This window comes from Pongo abelii, chromosome 10 (genome assembly GCF_028885655.2).
Source record: "Pongo abelii isolate AG06213 chromosome 10, NHGRI_mPonAbe1-v2.0_pri, whole genome shotgun sequence".
NCBI lineage: Eukaryota > Metazoa > Chordata > Mammalia > Primates > Hominidae > Pongo > Pongo abelii.
In genome coordinates this window covers 30,606,023-30,633,893 of record NC_071995.2, presented here as the reverse complement: position 1 = coordinate 30,633,893, position 27,871 = coordinate 30,606,023, and the positions used below count along the sequence as shown (strand labels likewise).

General features: G+C 37.2%; 1 protein-coding gene and 1 long non-coding RNA gene across 2 annotated transcripts in view; one reads left to right on the top strand and one right to left on the bottom strand.

Moving 5' to 3' along the window:
• The window catches only part of FAR2 (fatty acyl-CoA reductase 2), a 188,948-nt gene that overhangs the window by 15,636 nt on the left and 145,441 nt on the right, over positions 1-27,871 (bottom strand). Inside the window, exons 3-9 of the mRNA XM_002823069.6 lie at positions 24,984-25,159; positions 21,606-21,785; positions 11,018-11,195; positions 9,649-9,693; positions 7,751-7,869; positions 6,965-7,032; positions 1,904-2,075 (exon numbers count right to left, since the gene is read on the bottom strand). Of these exons, the coding sequence (XP_002823115.1) occupies positions 1,904-2,075; positions 6,965-7,032; positions 7,751-7,869; positions 9,649-9,693; positions 11,018-11,195; positions 21,606-21,785; positions 24,984-25,159 (938 nt within the window). The remainder of the gene's footprint in view (positions 1-1,903; positions 2,076-6,964; positions 7,033-7,750; positions 7,870-9,648; positions 9,694-11,017; positions 11,196-21,605; positions 21,786-24,983; positions 25,160-27,871) is intronic.
• Positions 9,135-26,566, top strand: LOC103892004 (uncharacterized). Its single transcript, XR_008511875.2, has 5 exons — positions 9,135-10,489; positions 10,809-11,003; positions 19,319-19,437; positions 21,640-21,819; positions 24,919-26,566. It is a non-coding gene; the product is annotated as an uncharacterized LOC103892004 (long non-coding RNA).

Below are 27,871 nucleotides of genomic sequence, written 5' to 3'. Positions count from 1 at the left end.
CCTGGCACTAGTCACAAACTCCACATACTCTTCAATCCAGCAGTCTCCCTCCTCAGCATCCTCTCCTGACACAGGCACATTCTACAAAGAGGCATGCACACTGATATTCATTGCCCTATTGTTTGCAGTAGAAAAAAAAGACAACACTGGGCAGAATGACTTAGATTTTCATGGAAAATTAGTGGAAAAAGTTGTAAAATATGTACAATTGATTTATATACACACATACCCCCCTACTGCAAAGCAAACTATGTATGTCCATATATGGATGTAAAAGCATAGAAGAGTATACACAAGCACACCTGGAGAAGGAAAGGGTCTAGAAGGATTTCAGCTTTTTCTGCCATAAAGATTATTGCTAAAATACATACCACACAACAAACCAACCCATTTCCCACAAATATTACTGTTTGACTTCTCACAAGATACATATAGATTTTTATTGTGTCTCTTCCTTCTGTGTTTCTCTTTTTTCCTAACTGAACTTTGTTCTTTATGCAGGCCCTCTTCCAATCCTGACATATTTTAAAACCTTTAGCATTTCTGCCTACAATATTTGGGTTTTCTTCTTTTCCTGTCTTTATTTAATAAGCCCCTTACAAATATTTTCCCCATAATCACAATGTTTCCTTTTCACCTTGCTCAAGAACTGAGTTATGAGCTCCAAATGAGGTCTCTAAAAATTTAGATAAACTCTACATTGGCTAAGTTTTAGTCATTTGCAGTGCTAATAAAGATGACAGTTAAACAAGCTGAAGAAGACTTCCTCCCTTATAAAGGGGCTAGCACAGAAGGCAATACTGTTCATACTTCTGATTCTTGATCACAGGAATTGCCTTAGGCAATTATAACAATGACTCCTCTGACACATAATATTATTCGAGCGAGACAGATAAAGGCGTATGTCCTGTGTCACACAGCTAGGTGGTGACAGCTGCCTTAGCATCAGCACACTGTGTTCCCTCTAATTTCTTCACTCATCTCTAGGTGGCAGTAAATCTGGTTCTGAATACTGACTTTGAGACTCGGCTTTCTCCACATCCTTCCTGTCACTTCCTTTGAGACTAATTCAGATTATTTCCTTAGCTTCTATTTCCCCATTTGTAAAATTGGGATGATGAGGATATCTTCCTTGGGTAGCTGTGACAATGAAAATGGGATCATCATGCATCAGCCTTAGCCCCACGAGTGCCACAGTAAACTCTCAGTAAGTGAGGTTGTCATCATTATTGTATATTTAAGATTATCTACCTATTCAGAAAACCCTAGTGACAAGAGTCTCAGTTGCTTTTCTTTTCGCATGAATGATTACTTGCTGAATTCATCAACCTCTTTAACATTTACTTTCCTTTATTGTGCTGGAACATTTTTAATGTCTTTTGTGGCTTCTCACTATGACTGCTTTGTTCAAAACTTATACAGGTCGAGTATCCTTTATGTGAAATGCTTGGGCCAGAAGTGTTTTGGGTTTTGATTGTTTTCAGATTTTGGAATATTTGCATATATGTAATGAGATATCTTGGGGATGCGACCCATGTCTAAACACAAAATTCATTTCTGTTTCATACACACTTAGCCATATACACAGAGCCTGAAGGTAATCTTATATAATATTTTAAATAATTTTATGCATGAAACAGTTTTGAATGTCTTTTGACTGTGACCCATCACATGAGGTAAGGTATGTGGAATTTTCCACTTGTGGCATCATGTCAGCACTCAAAACGTTTTGGATTTTGGAGAATTTCAGATTTTGGATTTTCAGATTAGGTGTGTTCAATCTGTATATATGGGTAAGATTCAGTTGTCTCCTTTAATCCTCGGCTGAAGGAAGCACTAAAGATTTTGGGGCCTTAATCTCCCATGAAGTGACACTCTCAAAGCCATAGACTCAGCTTCTCACCTGGGCTTCCTTCCAGTGAGCCGCAGATAGCAGTCATAGATAATGGCAGGGGCCCGGTGGCTGACTGCATTCCAGTACTGTGATGTGAAGTTGCTGGTGGTAAAATTAGCATTTGGCCTCCTGAAAGGTCTCTCAAATGGGATTTTTTCAAAGGTTGCCAAGACTTGGACTCCTGGGGAAAAAAGAAAGTAAGTGCTAGAGGAGAAAAGGAGAATATAAGTCCATCATAGTGGAAAGCATTTGTAATGGGTCAAAACAATAAAGACGAAGGATTTGCTGTGTAGAGTCAAAAATCAATTTCTGAGAACAATATAAAGATTTTTGTGCTGGGCAAATGGTTATCTGCAAACTGAAACAGTGTGAATGGGTTAATAATTGGATTCTTTAGTTGAAACATTTACTGTAAAACAAATTATTGGGGAAACACTTGTCAATACAAGGAGGTACTGTTCAGAAAAACATGAATCTGCATTTAATTCTAAGGTTATCTAGTCTATTCTGAAAGCCCCAAGACAGAGGCTAGAGAGACCTTATTTCCCTGGCTGGACCATTACTTTCAGAACCATTTAGAAAGTTTCTTAACATTTTATTTGAATCTTTATTAAAGGTTTAAGTAAAAGATTCTAAAGATTCTCAAGACAAGATTTCTTTGTGTTAGTTTACTTCAAATACTTCTCTGGGAATACGTTAGACTCAGTTGTCCACTCTGGTATCCAGAGTTTTATTCATAATAGTATTTTTCTTTTTGTATTATTACTTAGATTAAGCTTAAGAACTTTTTATGTACATTTGTGAATTCAGTAGTTGTTTCCAAAAGATATTCATTTGAATTCAATTTTATTTAATGTATGTAGGTTTTTTTTTCCAACATATGCCTAAGCTCATTATTCAATTATGATGATATCACTTATTATGGTAATATGATTATTGCCCTCCTTAAAAAAATACCAGCTAAAATCTATCTGAAGATACAAATCCTATACAAAGAAGAGTCTCAAGAATCACCTGGTTCATAGGCATTTATTAAAACATTTGTGGCGTTATTAAAACATTTGGTTCTGATAGCATAAGAGATTCTGATCTCAACACTGACATTCTGATGTATATATCCATATACCTGTTCAACATTTCCATCTGGATGTGTAATAGACATTCACATTTAACAGCTCTAAAATTGGCTTCCTGTACTCCCACTACCAACCACCCCTTCCCAATGCATATACAAACTTGCTTCTTCACTAATCTTCTACCTCTAACCAAATGGTAATTCAATTTTTTTAGTAGTTCAGCCAAAAACTTTGGGGTCATCCTTGATTCTTCTCTTTAACAACCCACACACAATTCAACAAAATCTATCAGCCTTCTGTTTGAAAAATACCCAGAATCATAATTTCCACCTTCGGTGTCTCTGATCCAAACCACTGCTGTAGCCTGGAGTGTTGCAGTACTGTCCTAAATGGTCTCTGCCACTACCCTTGTACTCCTACAGTCTGACCTCCATGTGGCATCCAGAGTGATTCTTGTAAAATGTAACTCAGAATATATTACAGATACTTCTCCATTCAGAGCCCTTCAGTGGAATCTCATCTCATTTGGAGGCAAGGCCATGGTCTGGAAGGCTTTGCACTCTCTGCATCCTCACTCTCTCTGCCCAGCACTCTGACTTTATCTCCTACCATTCTCCCCCTCAGTGCTTCTGCTGCAGCCATACTGGCCTCCTTGCTGTCCTTGAATATGATTAAAGAGCTGTAGCACTTATTGTTTCTTCAACTTGGAATATTTCCTCCACATGTCCATCTGATTTGCCCCCTCACTTCTTTCAGGTCTCTGCTAAGATGACACCTTATCAGGGAGACTTTCCTTGGCCATCACATATAAAATAGCAGCCTTCTCACATCACTATTTACTTCTTTAGTCTGTTTTATTTTTTTTGCAGTCTCTCAACCATATCTGATGTATATTTCTCCTTTCTAAGATTTAAGTACCATAACAAAATTTTGTCTGTTTTGTTTCAACCTATATAGTACCTTGAAAGTGGTTGGCAGGCAATCAGTGCCCAATACATATTTTTTGACTAAATGAATGAATAAATATCTCAGCAACATACAGTTACTTTCCATTTCCTAAATCCATACCAATCCTTCTTTTAGTCATTACAAATACATTTATTTAGCATTTAACACTTGCTAGGCATTGTGGTAGGTGCTGAGGTAAAAAAAAATAATAATAATACATATGATATATTCCCTGTCTGTAAGGAATTGGCAATCTGGTGGGAGATGTGGACAGTTCATGATTACAATATTTTGCCTGAGTATTCTGCTAGAGATCAGTACAATATGCTCTGGAGGAAGACAAAAGAAGCCTCTAGCTCTGTCTGGGTGCCAGGAAGGGGAGGGGTGAGGCTGGTGTAGGAAAGGCTTTCTGAGAAAGCTGTCCAAATGGTAATAGCAAGCATTTACTGAAATGTTCACCGTTCTAATCACTGTGCTAAGCACTTTATCTCATTAAATCCTCCCAAGAGCTCCCTGGAATAGAATAATTATTATTCTCATTGACAGATTAAAAAAAAAAAAGATCTACAGGGAGAAACTGAGTGACTTTTTCAAGTTGATACAACTAGTAAGTAGTGGAGTCTACTAAATGGTAGGACCCATACCAGCATATAACATCTATGTGGGCATGGATTTCTGTTTAGTGATGTATCCATAGCCCAAGAATAAGGCCTATAAAATGAATACAGGAGTGAATGAATGAGCTAAGATTTGAATCCAAGTCTATTAGATCTTAAAGCCCAAGACTTTTAACCATTAAGCTACTGTCTTTCTGATCTGAAGGACAAGTAGAAACTCACTCATGCACATGTAGAAAGTTTAATTTGGCAATTGAAAACTGCACTTCTACATCCTCATAGGTCAAAGAAGAATTTAAATGAAAAATGCTTAATGCTTAGAGAGTAATGATAACATAAACATCATACAACTAAATGTGTGGGATACAGCCAAAGTAGCATTTGAGCGAAATAGAAAGCCATAAATGCATGTATTAGAAAAGCCGAATATTCGTGAGCTATATTTCTAAGTTAAAGAGAAGAAAGAAATAATCAAAGAAAACAGGAGGAAGGAGAAAATAGAGATAAGGCAATATATCAATGCAGTAGAAAATGAAGCAACATAATAAAGAATCAATAAAGCCAAAAGTTGGTTCTTTGAAAAAAAAAAATAAACCCTTTGGAGAAGACACACAAATATTATGAATTAAAAGAGAAACATAATTACAGATACAGTTTAGGAAAAACAAATTGATGTAATATGAAAAATTTTATGTGAATACATTTTAAAACAAATTATTAGAAAAAGAGACAAATATAATTTACTAAAACTGATTCCAGTAGAAACTGAAAGCCTGCAAAATTCTTTATTGAAGCAATACAGAATCCTCTCACAACAAAATTACAAATCCAGATAATTTATAGGTAATTTTACCAAGTTTCCAAGGAATAGATTGCTCCAATATTACACAAACACTTTCAGAGAATAGAAAACAACAAGGGAAATATTAGCAAACTGAATTAAACAGAATATAAAAAAGATAACATGCTATGACCAACTTGGGTTTATCCTAAAAATGGCAGGATAGTTTAAAATTTGAGGAGTCTCAAGAATCACCGGTTCACAGGCATTTATTAAAACGTGGCATTATTAAAACATTTGGTTCTGTACATAACCAAAAGTTATGCACAGGTTGATAGCATAAGAGATTCTGATATCCCATGTTCACCGACCCAGCTGTCTATCACTCCTTGTAATGTCACCTGAGGCTATGTATGTTCAACCTCCTATGGCATGGCTACTGCTCCTAGTAGGAAGCATTTTGATCCCTCTTAACCCTGGTAGGAAACACAAACAAATTTAATTTGAATGCAACATCAAATTAATTAGTAATAGCTTCCAGAAATGCTGTATTAGATGGGAATCTAGAACAGAGCCTTGGCACAGGGAGAAACAATGTTGTATCAGCCAACAATGTTTGCTATAGGTGTAAGAGGAGGAGAGAAAAATACCTGCATGCCAGGTATTTTTCATTCTTGGAAAAGCATTTTTCAATTCAAAGCCTGTTATAAAATGAGCCACAGTGTCTAGCTGCCCTGCAATAGAACTCTCAGTGCAGCACCATGGCTTACCACTGGAATGTGTAGAGGTAGTGTTACCTATGTAACAGGGAAAGAAAGTGTGCATTAGTAGGTAGTAAGAAATCCTACAGAATAGCCAAACTCCCTTCTTTAACTTTCTACCATCATTAGATGTTTAAGTTGTACTCAACTCTACTTCCATGGTTTTATACATTGAACAGATCCAATCCTTTACATTCAGACAGATCAGTCATTTGTATAGTACAGGGTTTCTCTGTTTCACCAAGCATCAAGAATCATCTAGATGCTTATTAAAAATAGAGTTTCCTCAGCACCACCCAAGACCTTGGTCCCAGGGTTCAAGGAATCTGGGTGTTGTTTTTATTTCTCCCATAGTGATTCCTATTCACTTTTACAAATCGCTAGTGGAGTGGTTATTGCACACCTGAGAGGCAAGCTGCATAAATTAATGATCAGTATGATGGACTCAATAACAAAGGATTAATATCACCTAACTTTTCTAAATCTCATTGGTCATTGATGACGTCACATTCTCAGTGACATATCAAGAAGGGAAGGGGTGTGTGTAGGAGCCACTGCTCCAACAGGGAGGAGTATTTCAGTATTTTATCACTGACATTCTTTATAACTGCCAACTTTTGCTTTGTTTCATCATTTTTAAAATTGCTGTAGCCAATGGACGCCTTACTGCTTACAGTCATGTACATGTTCCCACTGACTCCTTTCTTTGGTAACCACAGTACGTTCTAGTTAACTATCACACATTTACAATTTCTCATTATTTTGTCTCTTTACTTACTTTTTTGTCTTTCTCCTCATATAAGCTCTAAGCTCCATGACACACTTTGTCAATTTTTTCTCTGTGCCAGACACTAGTAATTATAGAGTTACATAGCTAAAGTACTTACCCATTTTGTGCCAGTTGCAGGGATTGAGGTTACCAGATGTACTGTGGTAGACTAATGTTGACTTAGGTCTGGAAAATGAAATAAAAATTAGATAAGTACAACAAAATGGAAAACTAATGAAAGAAAAATAAGGAAAAATAATATTTAGACAGAGTGGTTTCAGTAATTCATCTGATTAAGGCAACCTATGAAAGGCTTCCATCGTTCATTCTTTCTCTGGGTTAATAAGCAAAATGGAAGAAGACTAGGAAAAGTGTGTGTGTGTGTGTGAAAGAGATGTTAAATAGGAGTGACATATTATGGAGCACATATGTGTGAGTTCACATAAGAAAAATTTAATTTACTAACAGACCCAAATATATGAACAACCTATTTTTTTTCCTTTGTACCAGGAAGCTTCCCCACACATCGTGACTGAACTTTTGGCATTTACCAGAGTTCAATTAAAAAAAAATTCTGTCATTTCATCAGCTTCTATCTCCTTTGCCCTAAAAGAGAAAGCTGAATTTTAGATTACTGAATAGAAAGAAAAGCCTTTTGGTTATCAAGAATTTTATGGTTAAGTGATTTAAAGGTTTTATTACTTTATGAGTAGCCAAGTACTAAACTGTATTTATAAAACAACTCAATGCATATATGATGGCATATTAGGAACTCTATAAAATATTGAAATACACACTTTCACACATTTGGGGTCTTGTACAATGAAATGCCTATATTTGGAAAATGGGCCTAATATATTCTGCCCTTCATGAAGTCTTTGAAAGCCCACTTGAGCATCCACACCTGTGAACTGCAGTATACCATCCTACAGCTAGCATGAGATTGACGACTGTATCAACTGGAATTACGTCTGCCACAGCCATTGGAGTAGCTCTTATGGCCCGAAGAAACCCTTTCCCGGTCTGCATAGGAAAAAGAACATAAAATATTAAACCAGGTCTTAAATAATAGCTGGGGCTAAAGTATGTATCATCAAACTGATTACACTAGTGCAATAAGTGAAAACAGCTAACATTTATCCACTGCTTACCAGGTTCTTATGCTAAGTCTGACTTCCTCAGCCTATCCTACCTTTCCAGCCAAGTGCATCTCCAGCATTTCCATGAACTACTAGTGTTACTCACGTTCCTTTAGGGAATAAAATTCCTCAAATTTGTGAGAGGTTAATAAACTCAATTAACAAACACCAAGAATAAACTTTTACATCTTAAAAATTAATTCATAAGACATGTTAAGAATTAAGGTTATACAAATTTCTCATTAATTTTCCCATTAATATTTGTTTACCATTTCCTTGATGATTTTTTCTGTATTAACTTACAAGCAATAGTAGGCATTAAAAGTTTAAGAAATACTTATTTGAAAAACATTAATTGGTGAAATTCCACCATTAATAAAACAAAACTTTTTTTTGGGCTTGGAAAAATTGCCTTATTATTTACTTTTTATTCAGTATCTTAGTTCACCTCACAGATCACTGAAGTTATATAGATGCAAGAATTAGGAATTATTCATGTTAATAATTGGTTGAGTTTATGAAATTGATTCTTTATGCTGTGCATGTTTCCAACATTGATTTGCAATGATTAGCACTTTCTTATGTTACTCAGTTCTGTTTTCTTATAACTAGCTCCCCTTCTTTCAGACATAAGAAACCAATTTAGAACATTTTAGAAAATGTAAATAAATATGCAGCTTTGCATATAATGAAACCCGTTTTGGGATCATGTTAAAATAATGATGTTCTAAGTCACTAAACGTTCACCCCAACTGAACTTTTGTAGAAGAAAGAGTTGAAGGCAGGTGGGAAACAGAAAGAAAGGGGCTGCTAGGAAAATAAGAAATCAGAAGGAAGATCTTTGTCACTTATAATTCACTGTCTCATATTTGTATTGCAGTTCATGTTGAACCTAGTTCTGGGAGGAACAGAGACAGAGTCTGAAGTGCAGTCTAAATCCCTAATAAAATTTAAGTTTATTTAGATCACTGATTTCCTATTCATTGTACAGAAGAATGAAGTGGGGTTTAGACCCTGAATGCTTCAGTGTGAGCTGTGAAGCCCCACAGCTTGGCTGGATCAATCTGGACTTCGGGCAGATGCGCACTAAGGGCTGCTTACCTAGAGGAGCCACGTTTCTTCTGGTAAGATATTATTGAAAAGGTGTTGCCTATATTCATGGATTTTTGTATTTGAAAAATTTGCTCCAATTGGTAGTTCTCTTTCTTGTATTCATTAACAATTATTGATGTATATCTCTTTTCTATACACACACATAAACTCTTACATGTGTTTTATAATCAAGAATTCAATAATCTTTGAAGATATTTTTACTGCATCCTCAATTCACTGCACTAATTCATGAAATTATAAACTGCAAAAAGGAGGAAATATCCCCATCTTGTGGTAACTAAAGAAAAGTCCTTGATGCTCAAAGACTTCAAAAATAAAACTCCTAAATAGTAACTGATAGCACATTACCTCTGTTTTTCTGATAAAAAATTCTCAAAGAATAATTTCATCCTGCCTGTATATTACAATCAGAACAATTAAAATAATATGCCTCAGTTATTAGTAAAGTAACATTTATGTTTTGGATCAATGAAGCTAAGCCAGCACTAAGAATTTTGTTACTATTCCTCTACTACATTTCAGGGAGTTATTTCTTTATCATTATACATACCGCAATAATGATTCCATTAGGTCCATTTATATTATCAACCCAACCCTAAAAGAAAGAAGATTTCTATTGGTTACACATTTCAGAAAATTGCTTTATCTTTGGAACATCTGCAGTCTAATCTTAATAAATTTCAAACAAGAGCACTGAGATCCCAGCCAATAGAACTATCTAATTCAGTATTATTAAGATCTCAAAAGATAATGGCAAAGCATTGGCCATTTTCTGTACTTTATTTGACTGTGCAAAAATTAGAATTTGGCCAGGATTGTTTTCTTAGCAGGAGTCATGAATGGTTTTGTGGTGTTTTATGACCTCTTATGGACTAAATTGGACTTTGTCCTTATATCATGATCTGCTAAGCAATTCACCAACCATACTTCTCCACCTTAGTCCTGATTTCAGCCTCTTAGGAGAACATTGAAAACATGATTTGTGTTAATGGCCCATTTCTTAACATTTTTTACCAGCTATAGAGTCCATGCCAGATATATATACATATATATATGTGTGTGTGTGTGTCTGTGTGTGTGTCTGTGTGTGTATTGACTTACTTAAAGATGTTACAGAGATTATGTTTAAGAGCAGCTAGAGGGAAATGTGTTTTTAAGTTTGTTTCTTAAGACCTAAGCCATTCAGCTGACCTTATTATGTCTCTTTACATTACAGTATAAAAGTCAAATGTGTGTGTATAATGGGAGAGAAGAGAGGAGAAGATGAAGGGATTAATATTTGTTGAGCCTTTTAGTAGGGACCACTCCTCATACACTGTCTCATCAAATCAACTCTCCATAGTATCTGTCCTGTTTTATGGAAGGGACAACTCAAAAATGTTGCATTACCAGTAAGTAGTGGAGCAGGAATTTATCTACCCCAAAGCTTCACAGACTTGCTTTGAACAAGATGGTATAATTCAAAGTACTTTCAAAAGGTCATGACAGTATACTGAGGTTTAAAAAAATTAGTATTCCTAAACTGAGATCCTTCTGTGAGCTTTGAAACTCTTGTTTACCCTGGCAGTTGTAATACTACCAATTTGGCCATGAAGGACATTCTGGTATGCTTAAACTATAGTAGGAAAGCCAAGATATGAAACCATCACCCATGGGAATTTTGAGACTAGAGTAATTAGAAGCTAATTTAAGCTCTCCGTCCAACTCTAGGACAGTCAAGGTAACTGCCAGAGGAGCCACATGCTGGGTGAATCCTGAACCCAAAGTGGAATTTTGCCCTAGTATAATGGGTTCCTATTCGATTGGCTGCACTTAGCTATAAATCCTGAGGAGGAGAAGAAGAAAGACATCAGAAAGTAATTGGGCTAGAAGAACCTTAGTTTGGAAGCAAAACACAGAATCCAGGTGAGTGGGCTTACTGGGAAAGGCTCCTGCCAAGTTGCTCCCACAATGGAGGGCCTTATGATGGCAATGTTCAGGTTCCTGCTCTCTTGCTGCACCACCATTTCTCCCAAGGCCTTGGTGTAGGTGTAAATATTGGGCCAATCTCTGATCAGCTTGGGTGTAATCTCGTCAATAATAGCATCATCTAACCACCTAAAAGGTAAAGAGAATTCTAGTAACACATGTTAGACAATAAACCAAAAGGAAAATGTGAGACACAATCAAACAAAACTTCCACCTTTTAGCCTCAGTTCTGGAATTCAGAACAGTCACATGATACCAAGTTTGAGTGTGTACCTGTTCAAAGCATGCATGAGCTTTTTGCTCGCCACTGCTAAGCCCAATCTTATCCTGTGCGCTCCCATCCAAACAGGTAGGTAGGTAGGTAGGTAGGTAGGTAGGCAGGCAGGTAGGTAGGTAGGTAGGTAGGTAGGTAGGTAGGCAGGCAGGCAGGTAGGTAGATAGACCGATAGAATCAATAGCAATACTACTTTATTACGAATGATAGTATAGGGCTATTAGTACTACTTTATTAGCACTACTTTAGCACTACTGCTACTTTATCAGTACTGATTACTACTTTATTGTAGTAGTACTAAATTAGAACTTTAGTAGTACTATATTAGAGGTTATTATTACTTTACTTCCTCTCTAGCAAGCTGATAAGTACATTCATTGAACACATATTTGAGTCCCAGTCATTCTCCCAGTAGTGTGCTGCATGCTGTGTTCGGGGAGTTAGAGGCTGTCATCCAAGGTGCTTCAGTGGCAGCCCTACTCAGTGTTGTCCGATAAAAATCCAGTGCAGTAATCCTGAAGCCTTTAGCTTTAAATTTTAAAAATTCCACTCAGTGCAAATCAAATCAAAGTGACTACTTTTGGCACTTACCATCTGTTTTAGCAAACCTATGTAATGCATTTTGAAGGTCTGTTTAGAGTCTATGCTAATAACTTGAAAATTATCTCCAGAGATTTCCAGTGAATTCTGAAGTCTGTCAAGTGAGGTGATTATAGTGCTCTGAAACAGCTTCAAAATCACGATTATTGGCTACTCCTACTTACAAGATAACATGTGTCATGAATAACCAAGTTACCATAGCATCAGCCTAATCTTTCTTAAAAATATGTCAAACCACTTGATAACCCCAAAGTCTATCTACACCTCTCTTAAGAAAGCAACAAAAGTATTGTCAATTATGTATTTAACATTCTTCTAGCTGACAGATCTATGTGGTTAAATCATTGATATAACATAGCTTTTTAAAAATTAAGCTGCCGAAATATGCTAGTGTGATTTTTCTAATCAATGTGGTATATTTATTTCTATTTTATAGAACAGAACTATACTATTTTGATTGTAGAAAATCTTCACTGTTACCACTTTGCTGACATGACACATTTTTGAGCAGCTAAGATGTGCATGATGTTAAGACTTATTCAGAATCACAGCTTTCAATTTTAATGCCTCATTTGATCCTGAGGTAGAACATGGGCGTTGACTATACTGTTTCCACTTTTCTTGCTTTGCTTCTATTAGTGCTGAGTGTGTTCTGGATACTCAAATGTCTTTTCATTTAAATTGAATAGAGAAAGATTGAGGGGTTCTAGAATTAAAAACAACTTCAACTACATAGAAATATCTAGGATATTTTAATTATATGGTCACCTGGGGGCTGGGAAAGAATATAGGATGATGCGGACACCTCTCCATCTTAACAATCCTACCACTATCTCATTTCATTTGTGGGTCAACAGTGGATTGACTGACCTGAGACCATTTTCTCTCACCTGCAAAAATATATAGTTTATGAAAACCAGGTCTTGAGGGAATAGAGCTTAATTTCAATAAAGCTGTAAAAAAAAAAAAAAAAAACCTAGAAAACATCAGAGCCCAATAATGTGCAGGGATTGTATGTCACATGGCTAGTACCAGTTGCTGTCATTAATGTTGGGGTACATGGAAAGGATAATACTTGGGGGGATAGGGGCCTTATAAAGCTTGGCGAGTTTGCTTGTCTTAGAAAATTTTGGTTTTGTAGATTTCTGACAGCACGCATGCAAGAAATTTTAATATTCTATAGATGACTTGCCTCTGCTACTCTCAGCTACACCTGTATTCCACTGTTTTATCTTCTCATTCCAATTGTACTTGTGAAAATGGCAATAATTATACTCATTCTAAATTATCATGAGGGTAAACAGGAATATTCACAACTGCATTTAAGCTCTTTGATAAAACAAAATGAGCCAATAAACCTAAGGCATTTTAATTTTTTAATAAAACAACCAGTGAGCATACATCTTTGTAGGTAATAGTTTTAAAGTGTCATTTCTGGCCCAGTGCGGTGACTCAAACCTGTAATCCCAGCACTTTGGGAGGCTGAGGAAGGAGGATCGTTTGAGTCCAGGAGTTTGAGACCAGCCTGGGCAACATAATAATACCCTGCCTCTACAAAAAAAGTTTTAAAAAATTAATGGGGCATGGTGGTGGGCACCTGCAGTTCCAGCTACTCAGGAGGCTGAGGCAGGAGGATTGCTTGAGCTTGGGAGTTGGAGGCTCCAATGAGCCATAATTGTGCCACCATACTCCAGCCTGGGTGACAGAGACCCTGGCTCAAAATAAATAAATAAATAAATAAGTAAATAAATAAATAAATAAAAAATAAAAATAAAATATCATTTATAATACAGACAAACAAACCATCTGAAGCTCATCCAGCCACTTCCTAGGTTCAGAGGAGATTAGTGTAATAAACATGCACATCCACTGGTTGGGCCAAGCCATTCTTAGGACTTAAACACTCAATTCAGGGTTGCTGCTGTTGTTTGTTCTCAATTTGTTTTTAAAACAGTAAATAAGTTAGTATAGATAAAAAACACATATAAACCAAAATACATGTCTGAAATTAATCTAAATGTCCTCCAGTATACTCAAGAATGTTTTGAACCCATGGGTCTCAAATTCTAAACTTGAATTGCTTCAGAAGAAGCATAAAGTCATTGAAAATTTCAGAAAGCAGTATGTATATGTCTACGTGTGTTCACATATACACACATACACAATTTTTTCTAAAGATTATGAATTTTGGTTTCAAACTTATTGAATCAACATGATTATATCATTACTAGTTTATTTATGTATTTACTGAATGAAATACCAAGAGGCATATGTATTTCCCCTCCCCTGATCCCCTCAATTTTCTTATGCAACAAGTGGGCAAGCCTAGTAGTTTATCAGGAAATCTGTTAGAGAGTAAGTGGTGGACACACTGTCTTATGATAATGTTTGCTCTCTCTTTCTGCAGGCTAGATTATGTCATTCTCTTGATTGTTGTAGTTATTAAGTTGTATTTGCTTATGTGTCTGTCTCCCCACTGGACAGACAGTGAGTCCAGAAGATCAGGGATTATGATTTTTATCACTGTGTCTAATCACCTTTCTGCCCCCAGGAGCCAGCTGCCTTATTCAGTAAATGGATGTTCTTCCACATGATAATCTTGATTGGCCAATTTCTGTACTATGTAAGGTTTTGGGAAGCAGAGATGGACAATGATGAGAGAAAGTGGACGAACTCAAAAGAAGACGAGGTTGTATGGAGAATGTGGGAAAGGAAGGAAGGGGGTTATCTTTGTAGACCAGGAAGCAAAATTGGAAGTAAAGTGTCCAGTGGCAATGGTGAAAAGTGTTGACCAACCTCGGTTTGGTGAAGGTGGCTTCAAGGTCAACTTAAACTTTCCAGTGGGAAGCAGGGTATTTCTGAGCCTAATGCTTATGGAGAATTGGCCTCTGTATTTCCCTCAAGACTTTTACGGAGCACCTAGCCAGGCTCAAACATGAGCCAGATGCTGAATGCCCTGCCAATGGCCTGCCATTTGAAAATTACTCAGTTTGGTTAAGAAACAATTTAATCTTATTCTGGTTTGTAATTTAAAGCCTGCTAATATCAAAGTACAAAGAATTCTCATTTTTACTTAGCTACTTAGATGTCATTTTGAAGCTGTGCCATCCTGAAATTAAAAGCACAAGTGCTAGAATCAGCTTTCACCATTCCCCTAGAAGAGGTCAGCTTTTTTAGTGTTGACAATGTGTTCTATAGCACGAAGGCAAAAAAGACTACTTTCCAACATCTGACCTCCTTTCATATCTCCCAGAGGGCTGTGATAAGGGCCACTGCTGCTGGCTGTAGGGGCCTCCATTCCCCTGCCTCTCATACCTGCACCCTCAGTGCACACGCCACCTTTCCTTTTTCACATGGCAGATTAGCTGTGTCTTCTGGTGACTGTGTAGCCTCAGAAGCATGGTTTTTAGTAGGTACAGATCTACTAGGAACTTTCCATTAAAGCTTCTAAGAACTGAAAGACAACAGGAGGCGAGGAGAGCAGGAGAAAGAGGGAGCATAGAGATAAAGAAGACAAATGATCCTCATTTCAAATGAAGACTGCTTAGTGAAAAAGCTCCTTAAGGCACTCTTTCCCAAACTTGCCTGCTCATAAATATGAATTACACAGGGCCCCTGGGAAAAATCCAGATTCCTGGGTGCCATTTTAGAATCACTAAATACATCTGCAGAGTTAAGAGTCTGATAATCTGTATTTTCAACATGCCCTGGAAATTCCAACAGTCAGGTAAATCAGGGAATCACTAATTTAAAAGAAGTCCACTCCATAAACTTAAGTCATTGAGATTTGAATATATCAGGATTAGCTCTCAAAAACGCATTGCTTCTTGGAGTAAAATTTCAACAGAATTGAATTTTAAAAGAATTAAATCCCTGGTACTAGAGATGCAAAACATGACAAGTATGCATGTTCTAATCTGGAGTTAATTTGATAGGTGCAACCCCATATGCAAAGCAGTAGCCATGTCCTATTGTTTTTTTTTTCCCAAAACATGGAGGTGTTTTTTATATCTGTTGCCTCACCCTCGTTCTAGTCTTCCATACCACTCCCCTCTGGTAATGGGTCTCGCTTCCTCTGTCTACTCCCTATGCTACTTCACTGCCTCCCCCCACCCCTGGCTATATTAATATTCCTGAAGCCCACTTTCATCAGTATTTTTCCATGACGAAAACAAATGAGCAAACAACCCAAAATTACACACAAAAATGCATGTGCACACATGGCCCTCCTTCAATGGATCTCTACTGCCTAGAGAATTAAATACAGTTCCTCTGCATGGTATGCAAAATCTCCACAGTATGGCCCATCCTCCCCTACAGCTTGATCTCTAACTGCTTCCCTACACGTAACACATGTGCTGCCAAGATGGACTAATGGCTGTGTCCCAAACACGCCTGGGTTTCCCAGCTCCAGCTGCCCTGCCAGGCACATGTGCACATCTCACCTATCCACGCACACTCTATCCACTCTTCCAAGTCTTCTCCTATGCCTCCCTCCACTCCACCAGACTTAATATGATCTGTTTCCCCACCACCACACGTGTATAATTCTGCCCTGTTCTATTTGTCTTGGATATGAGCTCTTTGGAACATAGTCTATATCTTAAGAAAGCACCTTTTTTTTTTTTTTTCCGAGACAGAGTCTCGCTCTATCGCCCAGGCTGGAGGGCAATGGCACAATCTCGGCTCACTTCAAGCTCTGCCTCCCGGGTTCACGCCATTCTCGTGTCTCAGCCTCCCGAGTAGCTGGGACTACAGGCGCCCGCCACCACGCCCGGCTAATTTTTTGTATTTTTAGTAGAGACGGGGTTTCACCACGTTAGCCAGAATGGTCTCGATCTGACCTCGTAATCCGCCCGCCTCGGCCTCCCAAAGTGCTGGGATTACAGGCTTGAGCCACTGCACGCAGCCAGAAAGCACCTTTTAATCTCTACCACTGCCAAGTACGTGAGTAGACTGCAAAGACCATGGGCTTCAGAATCAAGTGGCCATGGATAAAAATTGTGTCTGAGAGACTTTCAAGGAGTTACTTAGCCACTCTGAGCTTTTTGCTCCATGATTAGTATAGCAGTGATAATAATATCAACCCTACAAATTACATTATGGAATTAAATGTCTGTGAAAGTGTCTTGCTCACAGTAATTGCTCAATAATGATTCATGTCCTCCCTTCCTGTCTTAATTCAGATTTATTTACATATGTTCAATAGAACAATAAATATTTGTGATTCCGTTTTTCTAGTACCTGCTTCTAGTTATTTCAGGTTTTTATACAGGCACAAAAGCCCTTTTCTTCTATACTGGTTTCCCTAAGAGGAGTTACCTTGACCTAAAAAATACGGAAAGCACTAAAACCCTGCCTTTCTTGGTCAGTTATGTGCATTTTAAAAAATAAACATTCTATATAAGCTGTTATTCTGGAAAACTGGAATTTCACTGGCAATCCCTGATCCATTTATGCACATAAATTTCCACAGGTAAATACACCAACTAGTCAGAAGCTGGTAATATGAAGGTAGAGTTGAGTCAGAATGGGAACGGGTGGCTGGGATGAGGGGCAGAAGACAACTACAGATATAAGAGCCAGGAAAATGAGTTGCTTAACACTGATTAACGGCCAGGCTCGTCATACTCATTAAAAGCATTAACTCCTGATTTAAGTTATTTTAAAAATATATTTATGCTAATGTGCTAAAGTTTTTGTGCTAACGAAATCAAATTTCATCTTTCTGGAATATTTCAGGGCCAAGGTAATGCTAAAAGTTTTGAGATAGGGGCTAAAGAAAGGGAGCTCAGGCCTGACAGTCTCAGGATACAGGATGGATAGAAAATGGGGGAAGCTGAATGAGCAGAGACTTTGGGCCTGCAAAGGTTGGGACCAGGATGTAAGCATGGGGTTCAAGTTCACAGTCCCATTATTAACAACACTGAGGAGTACCACTGCTGCCCAAGCAATCAGGAAAGGTCCGGGCCAAAAACGCATATCCTTCTTTACTTCTCAGAACTGGAATTCCCATTCAACTGATTTTCTGGAAAAATAAAGTTTCATTTTACGTCGTCATGGTGATTTTCTTGAGAATATAATGCCAAGAGTATAGCTTCAAGATCATCTTGTTGTCTAACTCCTGGTTCCTTATAAATAAATAAATAAGAACTGCTGAACTACTAAGAGCAATGGCAGCCGCTAGACCCCTTGAAGTTACTGTTAACAACAACAACAAAAAAACTTTCCCCCAGGCATTTCTCTGTTGCACTGAAAGAAAGAAAAACTCCCAAGGGAAATAGAAACCTAAAAACCTTGGAAAATAATTCCATTTTAACACAGACCAATTACTAAATAGAGAATTACTCAAATAAACAAAGTATTTTCCTAAAACAAAGAAACTAAACCTGGATTTAGGTGAATTGATATTTATTCAGAATGATTTTTAATGTTGTTATTCTAAAACTTCCAAAAATTCCATCTGGTATAGGAGTTGTTGAAATAGTCGTAGATCATGGTATAGTTGGTGAGGGGTTGCTGGGTTTTATTTAAAGTGCTATTCAGAAGTTAACATATAGGTTTCATTCAAAGTTTAAGAAGCAAAAAATGAACAACCAGAAACAAGGGTAAGATGTGGGGATATGGATAGATATTTTATACATAAGACTTCTGCATCCCAAAATATCAGCTTGTTACAGAATTCTGTCATCTATTCTTGCTTCAGTCAAAACAAACAAACAAACAAAAACAGTCAAAACAGTATGAACAATAATCATCTATGCCACCAAAAGCTTTTCATTCATTCAGCAAGCATTGAGTCCCTAGCTGGAGATGCAAAGAGGAGCAAGAAATATTCTCTTCCATTGAGAAGCTCATTGTCTAATGTAGAATGTAGATAAGCAACCAGACATCCAGAATGACCCGTGTTATGAGCAATAATACAGCTGAACACTGGGAACTATGGGGGCACTGGGGAAGGGTGCCTAAGCCAGAGAGCTTCGCTGGGGAGCCTTGATGTCTGAGTAAGAATTAACCAGGTGAAGCAGAAGGGGAAGTAAGTTCTGAAACAAACAGAGAGTTTCGAGTGCAAAGGCAGGCAGAGTATGAGGAGGGAAGGCCTTACTTCTTTGTGACTGCAGCATGAAAGTAAGGGGAGGACTGAGAGAGATGAGGCTGGATAGGTGGTCCTGGATGTCCTAATTAATTTTGAATTAGCAAATAATAAGTATGACTTTTCTCTATTTTTTAAAAAAACTTAGTTCCTTAATTGCACCCAAAATTTATCTGTTGAGATAAAATAATTTCATTCCTAGTTCTAATTAGTTGCTTAAATAATTGTTATCCTTGGAGAGCAGTAAATGACAGATGGAGGTTAAAAATTTTGTACAAATGTCAGTTGCAGTTTGTTCATAAATTATGTAGCAATTACCTGCCTTGTCTGGTTGACATATACTTGAGGGAGGATGGATGGAAAGTGCTGAATGCCTGAAGATAAATCAGCTCTTCTTCTGGGAGGTGAGTTTATTCTTCTTTGAAACCTAGGGGTATTTAGTGTCTGGACATAGTTTGGGAGGAAGTGGCATGGAGTACCTAGAGAAGCCCTTCACTATGGGTGAACTCTTAATTCTTTTCTTTTTCTTTTCTTTTTTTTTTTTTTTGAGACAACGTTTTGCTCTTGTTGCCCAGGCTGGGGTGCAATGGTGCAATCTCAGCTCACTGCAACCTCCACCTCCTGGATTCAAGCAATTCTACTGCCTCAGTCTCCCAAGTAGCTGAGATTACAGGCATGTGCCACCACACCTAGCTAATTTTTTGTATTTAGTAGGGACAGGGTTTCACCATGTTGGCTCAGGCTGGTCTCGAACTCCTGACCTCGGGTGATCCACCCGCCTCGGCCTCCCAAAGTGCTGGGATTACAGGCATAAGCCAACACACCTGGCCTCTTACTTCTTTTCTCTGATGAACTCTCAGGCTCTTCCACTACCTCAAATTGCACTATGACCTGTCAGGTGTTAGAGAGATCAGCAGTGGAGAAAGTCCCAGGAAACAGTCTGGAATCAAAAGGGGTCTGCCCCTCTCCTGGACATATCAAATATGAAAACATCACATTTACCAAGAGACAACACCATAAGAGGGTAACTGACAGAAACCAATTCCATCCTGAAAATGCTCTGAGGCTTTAAACATACTTTATTGTCTAGACTTTGGGCCTCAGAATACACCTGCTTTTTCTCCCACTATCCTGATGAACTCTGCACTCTAAAATTTTTCTCTGTACCAATTTAGCAAACCTCCATTTATTAGCAACTTTAACCTCCAGATCCTTTAGATGACTTTCATTCTTCTTTGTCCTGGATATTTTTACATGACAGACAAAAATATCTATTCTCAGAGCTGGAGGAGATAAAAATGTTTGCCCTGAAGGGAATGAACTCTTGATTTAGCTAAAACTTTTTAAAGAGTATATATTAAATATAAATACAGTATTATATAAAATTATAATGTGACAAATTCATTGTGAAATAGTCCATTTTTCTGCTGTAATACTTTTTATGTAGAGTTTTTTTTTTAAAAAAAAAAAAAACAAGGTAAACTTAGTAAAATGGAGCAGAAGAATAAAGAAGCAGAAAACAAACTTATTCTAAGACCTGAGCTGTGTTCTAAGATGAAAGTGGTTTCTGCTCGTTGGCAAGAAGAGAAAAATCCTAGACATTATTTCTCTTGCATCATAGGACAGTAAGGAAAGTGTGGCTCAGCCAAATAAGTCAAGAGACTGTCACCTTCTGCCAGATCTTGGAGCAATTCTTATTCTTCATTAGTTCTTTTTTTTTTTTTTTTTTTTTTTTTTTTTGAGACGGAGTTTCACTCTTGTTGCCCAGGCTGGAGTGCGATGGCACAATCTCGGCTCATTGCAACCTCTGCCTCCAAGGTTCAAGCGATTCTCCCCAGGTTCAAGTGATTCTCCTGCCTCAGCCTCCCAAGTACCTGGGATTACAGGCGCCTGCCACCACATCCAGCCAATTTTTGTATTTTAGGCTGGTCTCGAACTCCTGGCCTCAGGTGATCCACCCGCCTCAGCCTCCCAAAGTGCTGGGATTACAGGCGTGAGCCACCACGCCCAGCCTCTAGTTCTTTTTTATGAATCATTTGATTAAGTGCTGTTAAACACTCCCTAGCACTGCAATAAGTGTTTTATATAACTTTATTCAACCTCACAACTATAAAATGGGCCCATTTTACAAATGAAGGACCTGGGGCTCAGAGAGGGCAAGGAATTTGCTCAAAGTCACACAGGTAGTTACTGGTGGAGCTATGCCAAACTCACATCAGTCTGAATCAAAAATTTTTCTTCTGAACTTTTATACTATACATTATACTTGCTTTATCCAGTGACAATGCTAAGTTCATTAAGAAGTGAGAAACAACTTCTATGTATAGTATTCATGCAATCCTACACAATTCCACAAAATGTTTAAGAATTTTCTATCCCCCTTCTCTTTTAGCAGTATATTCCATTCCCCACCAGAACTAGCAGGGACAAGGTAGCTAAGGCTAGCACTGTTTCAAAACATTTTGCTTCAAAAGTGTTTCACTTCATCATCTCATTAATAGCTACAAAGAATCAAAGAGAACAAAGGAACTTATTCTACCCACCCCTTGATCCCTTTATTAGACCAACTTACTCAAGGGAATCAATGATTTTTTTTGGCTCCACAGGGCACGGATAGATAACTTCATCGATGTGCTTCAGGTTACAATTTGAATAGGCAGTAGAGATATGTATAAAGGCTTCCAGCTTTGGCATCTGACTAGCCATAAGCAAGAGCTGCCGGGTGGCAGTGACGTTAAGTTGCACAGCATGTCTAGAGAAGATTAAGCAGAAGGAAATACAATGAAGTAAGTCAGTATCATGCCTTGCTATAACTGCACCTACTCCAATAACTGGCATACCTATCAGATTTTGGTGGCTGCACCAAAACACCAGGAAGAGAAGGATGGGTCATGGCTACACAGTTATGTGATACTCGGAATGTTTTATGTAGTGATGATGTGTTTTGTGCACGTAAATCCTATTCACTGACACACTGTACATATATCTAGAGGACAATTGGTTCTAATCAACTGAAAAAAGAATTACAATACTCTGAATTTATAAAGGTGATTCTATAGGCAGCCATTAAAAGAACAAAAACATGTAAATTAAGCATCTAACTGAAGAAGCTGGAAAATATAAATAAACTGGAGGGGAGCAACAGTAGATTTTTTAAATGAGCAATGTAAGTTGCTATTGTAAAGGTCCAGGCAAGACATGAAAATTGATGTCAAAATCTAAAATTGCAGCTAGTAGAATACAAAGCTATATAAACAGTATGGGATAACAATGAAATAGTTCATTCCAGGAATACATGGTTTATCCAATACCAGGAAACTTACTAATTTAATTTAACTCAAAAGAGAAAAACTATATAAGAATCTATATGTATTCTGAAAAGTTTAAAATGACATTTAATTTCCATTTCCAATTAAACAAATTCACTAGAATAGGAATAAAATGATTAAGCAATATATATTTAAATTTGCTAGCCAACATCATTCTTAATGGTGAAAAGCTAGGAGCACTGCTTTTAACGTCAGTGGTAGGAGTAATGCCTACAATCACACTACTACTTAACATTGTTCTGAAGTCCTAGCCTTGGAACTAATTAGAAAAATAAAATTAAAGAACAAAAATTGCTGTCGGATTATATAATTGCATACATGGAAAACAGAAGCAGCTTTTTAAAAAGCTGAAATGTACTATAATTCAGTGAGGTGTCCACTGATAAAAATTACGTAAAAAATCACTAGCTTGCCTGTATATAAACAAAAATTAGAGAATAAAAGGGAAGAAATGTTCAAAGTTGAACATTTAAAATATATCAAATTCATCATAAATGAATATATAATAACAAAAAACTAATAAAAAATTGAATAAACGGGAAAACATATATTGTTCTTGGATAGGAAGAATGAATATTTTAAATGTACTAAATGTTTTTAAAGTATTCTACATATACAAGGTAATTCTAATCAAACTCCCAAGATTTTTAAAAACCTGGCAAAATTATCTTAAATTTAATCAGGAAGTATATGCAAAGAGAACAGTAAGGAAAATTCTATAAAAATGAAAGTGTGGCTGGGCACGGTGGCTCACGCCTGTAATCCCAGCACTTTAGGAGGCCGAGGCGGGCGGATCACCTGAGGTCAGAAGTTCAAGACCAGCCTGGCCATGATTGTGAAACCCCGTCTCTACCAAAAATATAAAAATTATCTGGGCATGGTGGTGCGTGCCTGTAGTCCCAGCTACATGGGAGGCTGAGGCAAGAGAATCACTTGAACCCAGGAGGTGGAGACTGCAGTGAGCCGACATCGTGCCACTGCACTCCAGCCTGGGCAACAGAGCGAGACTCCATCTCAAAAGAAAAAAATACAGTGCTGTGAGTATACTTGCTCTAATATAATAAAAATTACAGTAATTAAAATGATACAGTACTGGAAGTGAAAGCCTGTAACAAAATAGTTTAAAAACTGAAATTTAGTTTAAGAGCTTTATATCAGATAAAGAGTAAAAATAAAATATTTAACGAATATTGTTTAAAAACTAATCATATGGCAGAAAAGAAAAATAAAGCTGCTTTACTTTCACATCTGCACCACTCTTCTTACAGAATTGGCCTGTACTCCTCTTTCTAGGTAAATACTTTATAAATGGATCAAATATCTAAATGTAAAAATGAAACCATAAAATACTAGGAGAAATTATAAATAACTGCATAAATAATAGACTTGAAAGACATTTGATAAATTGTTAAAATAGTTTGAGCCTTATAAAAGATGAAGAGTTTAATGGCCAGGCGCAGTGGCTCACGCCTGTAATCCCAGCACTTTGGGAGGCCAAGGCGGGTGGATCACCTGAGGTCAGGAGTTTGAGACGAGCCTGGCCAACATGATAAAACCCCGTCTCTACTAAAAATACAAAAGTATTAGCTGGGCGTGGTGGCGGGCACCCATAATCCCAACTACTCGGGAGGCTGAGGCAGGAGAATCGCTTGACCCCAGGAGGCGGAGGTTGCAGTGAGCCCAGATCCTGCCATTGCACTCCAACTTGGGCAATAAGAACGAAACTCTGTCTCAAAAAAAAAAAAAAAAATGAAGAATTATTGTGCTGAAACTTTCAAGAAGTCTTAATAAGAAAAAAATGTTTCAATAGAAAAATAGGCAAAGAACATCAATAGGCATTTCACAAAGAACAAAATGCCAATAAGCATTTAAATAGCATTAGCCTTTGTAATCATCAAAGAAATACAAATCAGAACATGCGCTACCATTTCCATTATCCTATTAGCAACATTAAAAGAATTTAAAAATTATAGTATTATTTTGTGACTGTAAAAATGAGCATTCATGTGCACAGAGACCATGTAAGTGGACACCACATTTTTGGAGAGCAATTTAGCATTATGTGTGAAAATGCAAACTGTTCATAACCTGGGTACATCTGATATGTATCTGATAATTGTACTTCTAGGAATTTATCTCAAGAAGAGCACACGAAGGGGTGAAAAATATACATGCACACAGATGTTCACTGCAGTGTTGTTCATAATAGTGAAAAATTAAAACAATCCAAATGTCCACCGACATAGAACTGGTTTAATATATTATATATATGTACAATGGAATGTCATGTAATCATTACAAATTAGAATATTTATTGACAATGATAGATATCAAAAAATATAATTGAGCAGGTTGCAAAACATCATTCTCGCGAGGATGCCATTTTCTTCCAGTAAAATTGAACATACACCTATGTAATCATAGATACATAAAGAAAAATTGGAGTGAATGTTCTCCACAATAGTAAATGGTTGTTTCTAGATGGTGGGATCTTGGAGGAGTTTTGCTGCTTTGTATGTTTTTTTTGTTTAGAGTGTATTTCTTTTTTTTTTACAGAAACTATGAAGAAATTTACATGCACACATATGTATACAAGCCATGAGAGGGAAATGGGAATGTACCTGAGAGTGTCGTCAAAGCGTACAGTGGCTGCACAGTGAAATATTATGTTTGTACAGGAGAGAAGCTCCTGCATGTCCTCTTTGCTGATGGCAAAGTCATTCTGATTGAGATCTGCATAAATAGCTCTGATCTTCTCATGCACATTTGGACAAACTTCTTTGACTTTCTCAAATAGCTGAAACATAAATATAGATCAATATACAAAAAATAGCATCATCATTTTCACATTGTTCTTGTTTACAACAACCTGTTTAATTATACTTAAAAACTGGTTTTAGTTGTAATAACATGACTTAAAGAAGACATCTGGCTGGGCATGGTGGCATATGCCTGTAATCTCAGCACTTTGGGAAGCCAAAGCAGGGAGATCACTTGAGCCCAGGAGTTCGACACCAGCCTGGGCAACATGGTAAAAACCTGTCTCTACTAAAAATACAAAAAATTAGCCAGGCGTGGTGGTGTGTGCCTGTAGTCCCAACTACTTGGGAGGCTGAGCTGGGAGGATCCCTTGATTGATTAATATTAGAAAAACTGTTAAAGATCTTTCTGGAAGAGTCAGAATTATCTCTTTGTTGAGAATGTGCCCAGGACACTTTATCAACCTTCTTAATCCCAGATGTCAAAAGCATTGAGGACTGACCTAACTTCCAAATTATTTTTCAGAATTGTAGTAACACACCACTGAAAAGGCTGCCCCTACAGTGCAGAAAAATGGTAGACAGAATTGAAGTATGTTAACTTGCCAGATCAATATGTGGATTTCTTCCCTTTCCTAGTCATCTTCATTAAATCCTCAGAATGGCTTCTGAACATGCTCTTGCCTGATACAAATGAGACATGGTTTCTCTGACTACCTGAGATCAACTTTTTATTACGCAATAAAAACAGCCTGGGGTACATCTCTTCCAGAAAGATCTTTAACAGTTTTTCTAATATTAATCATAAACATGCTAAGTGTTTTCTTCTAGAGTCAGATGTTTTCCCTCTTGATAGTTAACTGTACAACAAACGTATGTTGAATATTTTTGAATAAGCTTATCTAAAATTTGTATAATTTTCTCTTTTTTGATAACTGAATTTGGAGAAGACTCTTTTTGAGTCTACATGATATATTTTATTCACTAGAAATTTACTTAGGGTTCTGTGGACTCTTTCACTTTGGCCTGTGAAGACTTCTGACTACTGGAAAGCAAGAAGTAGGAGATGGTTTCAGCATCCACCCTTCTCACAATGGGGTTCCTTATATATGATGTAAGCTGTCATATTTAGATTTTATTTTGCCTTTGGTTTTTATAACTTTAAAAGACAGAACTTACTGCTATTCCATATTATACTTTCAGGCAACCTGTGCAATGTTGAACAGCACCAAAATCCCATATTTGCATTACTTTTCAGGAGATCATTACAATTTTAGGAAATAATGTTCCAATCTGTGTTGTATCTGTTGCATTGTATTTTCAATCAAGAATGCATATTTGAATGAACATAGTACAATTTTTTAAAAGTCTGAGTTTTCTGATTTAGATAGTAGTTGATAATGTTCCACTGAAATAAATCAATGAATTGGCTGCATCAATTCAAACCACAGTGCTAAATGAGGATTCCATTTTACTACATTAGCCTTGCTTAATAATAGGACTTACCCTGTCAGGAATCTCACCATACCCCTATAGCTTCTAAAATGATACTCTTTAATAGTGCCACGTCCTGAATAGAGTGACAGAGATGGCAGCCAACTGTAATCCAACAGGTCAGTGGTTTTGGTCTTTTCATAATGCTGTCCACAAAGTGAACTGCATTGGAATCACTAGTAGCATAATTAAAATGTATATTCCTGGGTCCTATCCCATACCCACTAAATAAGAAATTACCAGGGCACACCCAGGAATCTGTATTTCACACCAAGTCCTCCAATTGATTTTAAGGCATGCAAATGATGAGAATTTCTCCATTTAGAGTGCTAACATGGACAATTGCAGATGAATAACTGCATACGACTCATTTCCTTTTATAACTACCCAGAGCAATCTTCACATCAGTAGCTTTCAAACTGTAGGCATGAAAAATCAAGGAACCTGAGGGAGGGGGTGGGGGGAGGGATAGCATTAAGAGATATACCTAATGCTAAATGATGAGTTAATGGGTGCAGCACACCAACATGGCACATGTATACATATGTAACAAACATGCACATTGTGCACATGTACCCTAAAACTTAAAGTATAATAATAAAATTAAAAAAATATATTTCTTTATTCCACCCTCAGAGACCCTGGCTCAGTAGTTTTGTGTGTAACCTAGGAAATTGTATTTCTTAACCGCCTCTGCAGGTGGATCTGATGGTCCAGGTACCATAATTGGGAAACACTGACTCTGAAAAATTCATGTCTGTTCTTAAATTCAGGGCTTATATTTCCCCCTCTAGTTTGTAAACTCCTTGATTCTTTTTTTCTTTTGTGGGGAAACTCTTTCTATTTTTCTTTAATTTCTGTGGGTACATAGTAGGTATATATATTTATGGGGTACATGAGATATTTTTATACAGGTATGCAATATGAAATAAGCACATCATGGAGAAGGGAGTATGTATCCCTTCAAGCATTTATCCTTTGAGTTACAAGCAATCCAATTATACTCTTTAAATTATTTTAAAATGTACCATTATTATTGACTATAGTCACCTTATTGTGCTATCAAATAGTAGGTCTTATTAATTCTTCTATCGTTTGTCACCCTTTACCATTCCCATCTACCCCCTCCCACTTGCCTTCCCAGCCTCTGGTAACCATCCTTCTACTCTTTATGTCCATGAGTTCAATTGTTTTGATTTTTGTACCTGACAAGTAAGTGAAAACATGCAATGTTTGTCTTTCTGTGCCTGGTTCAT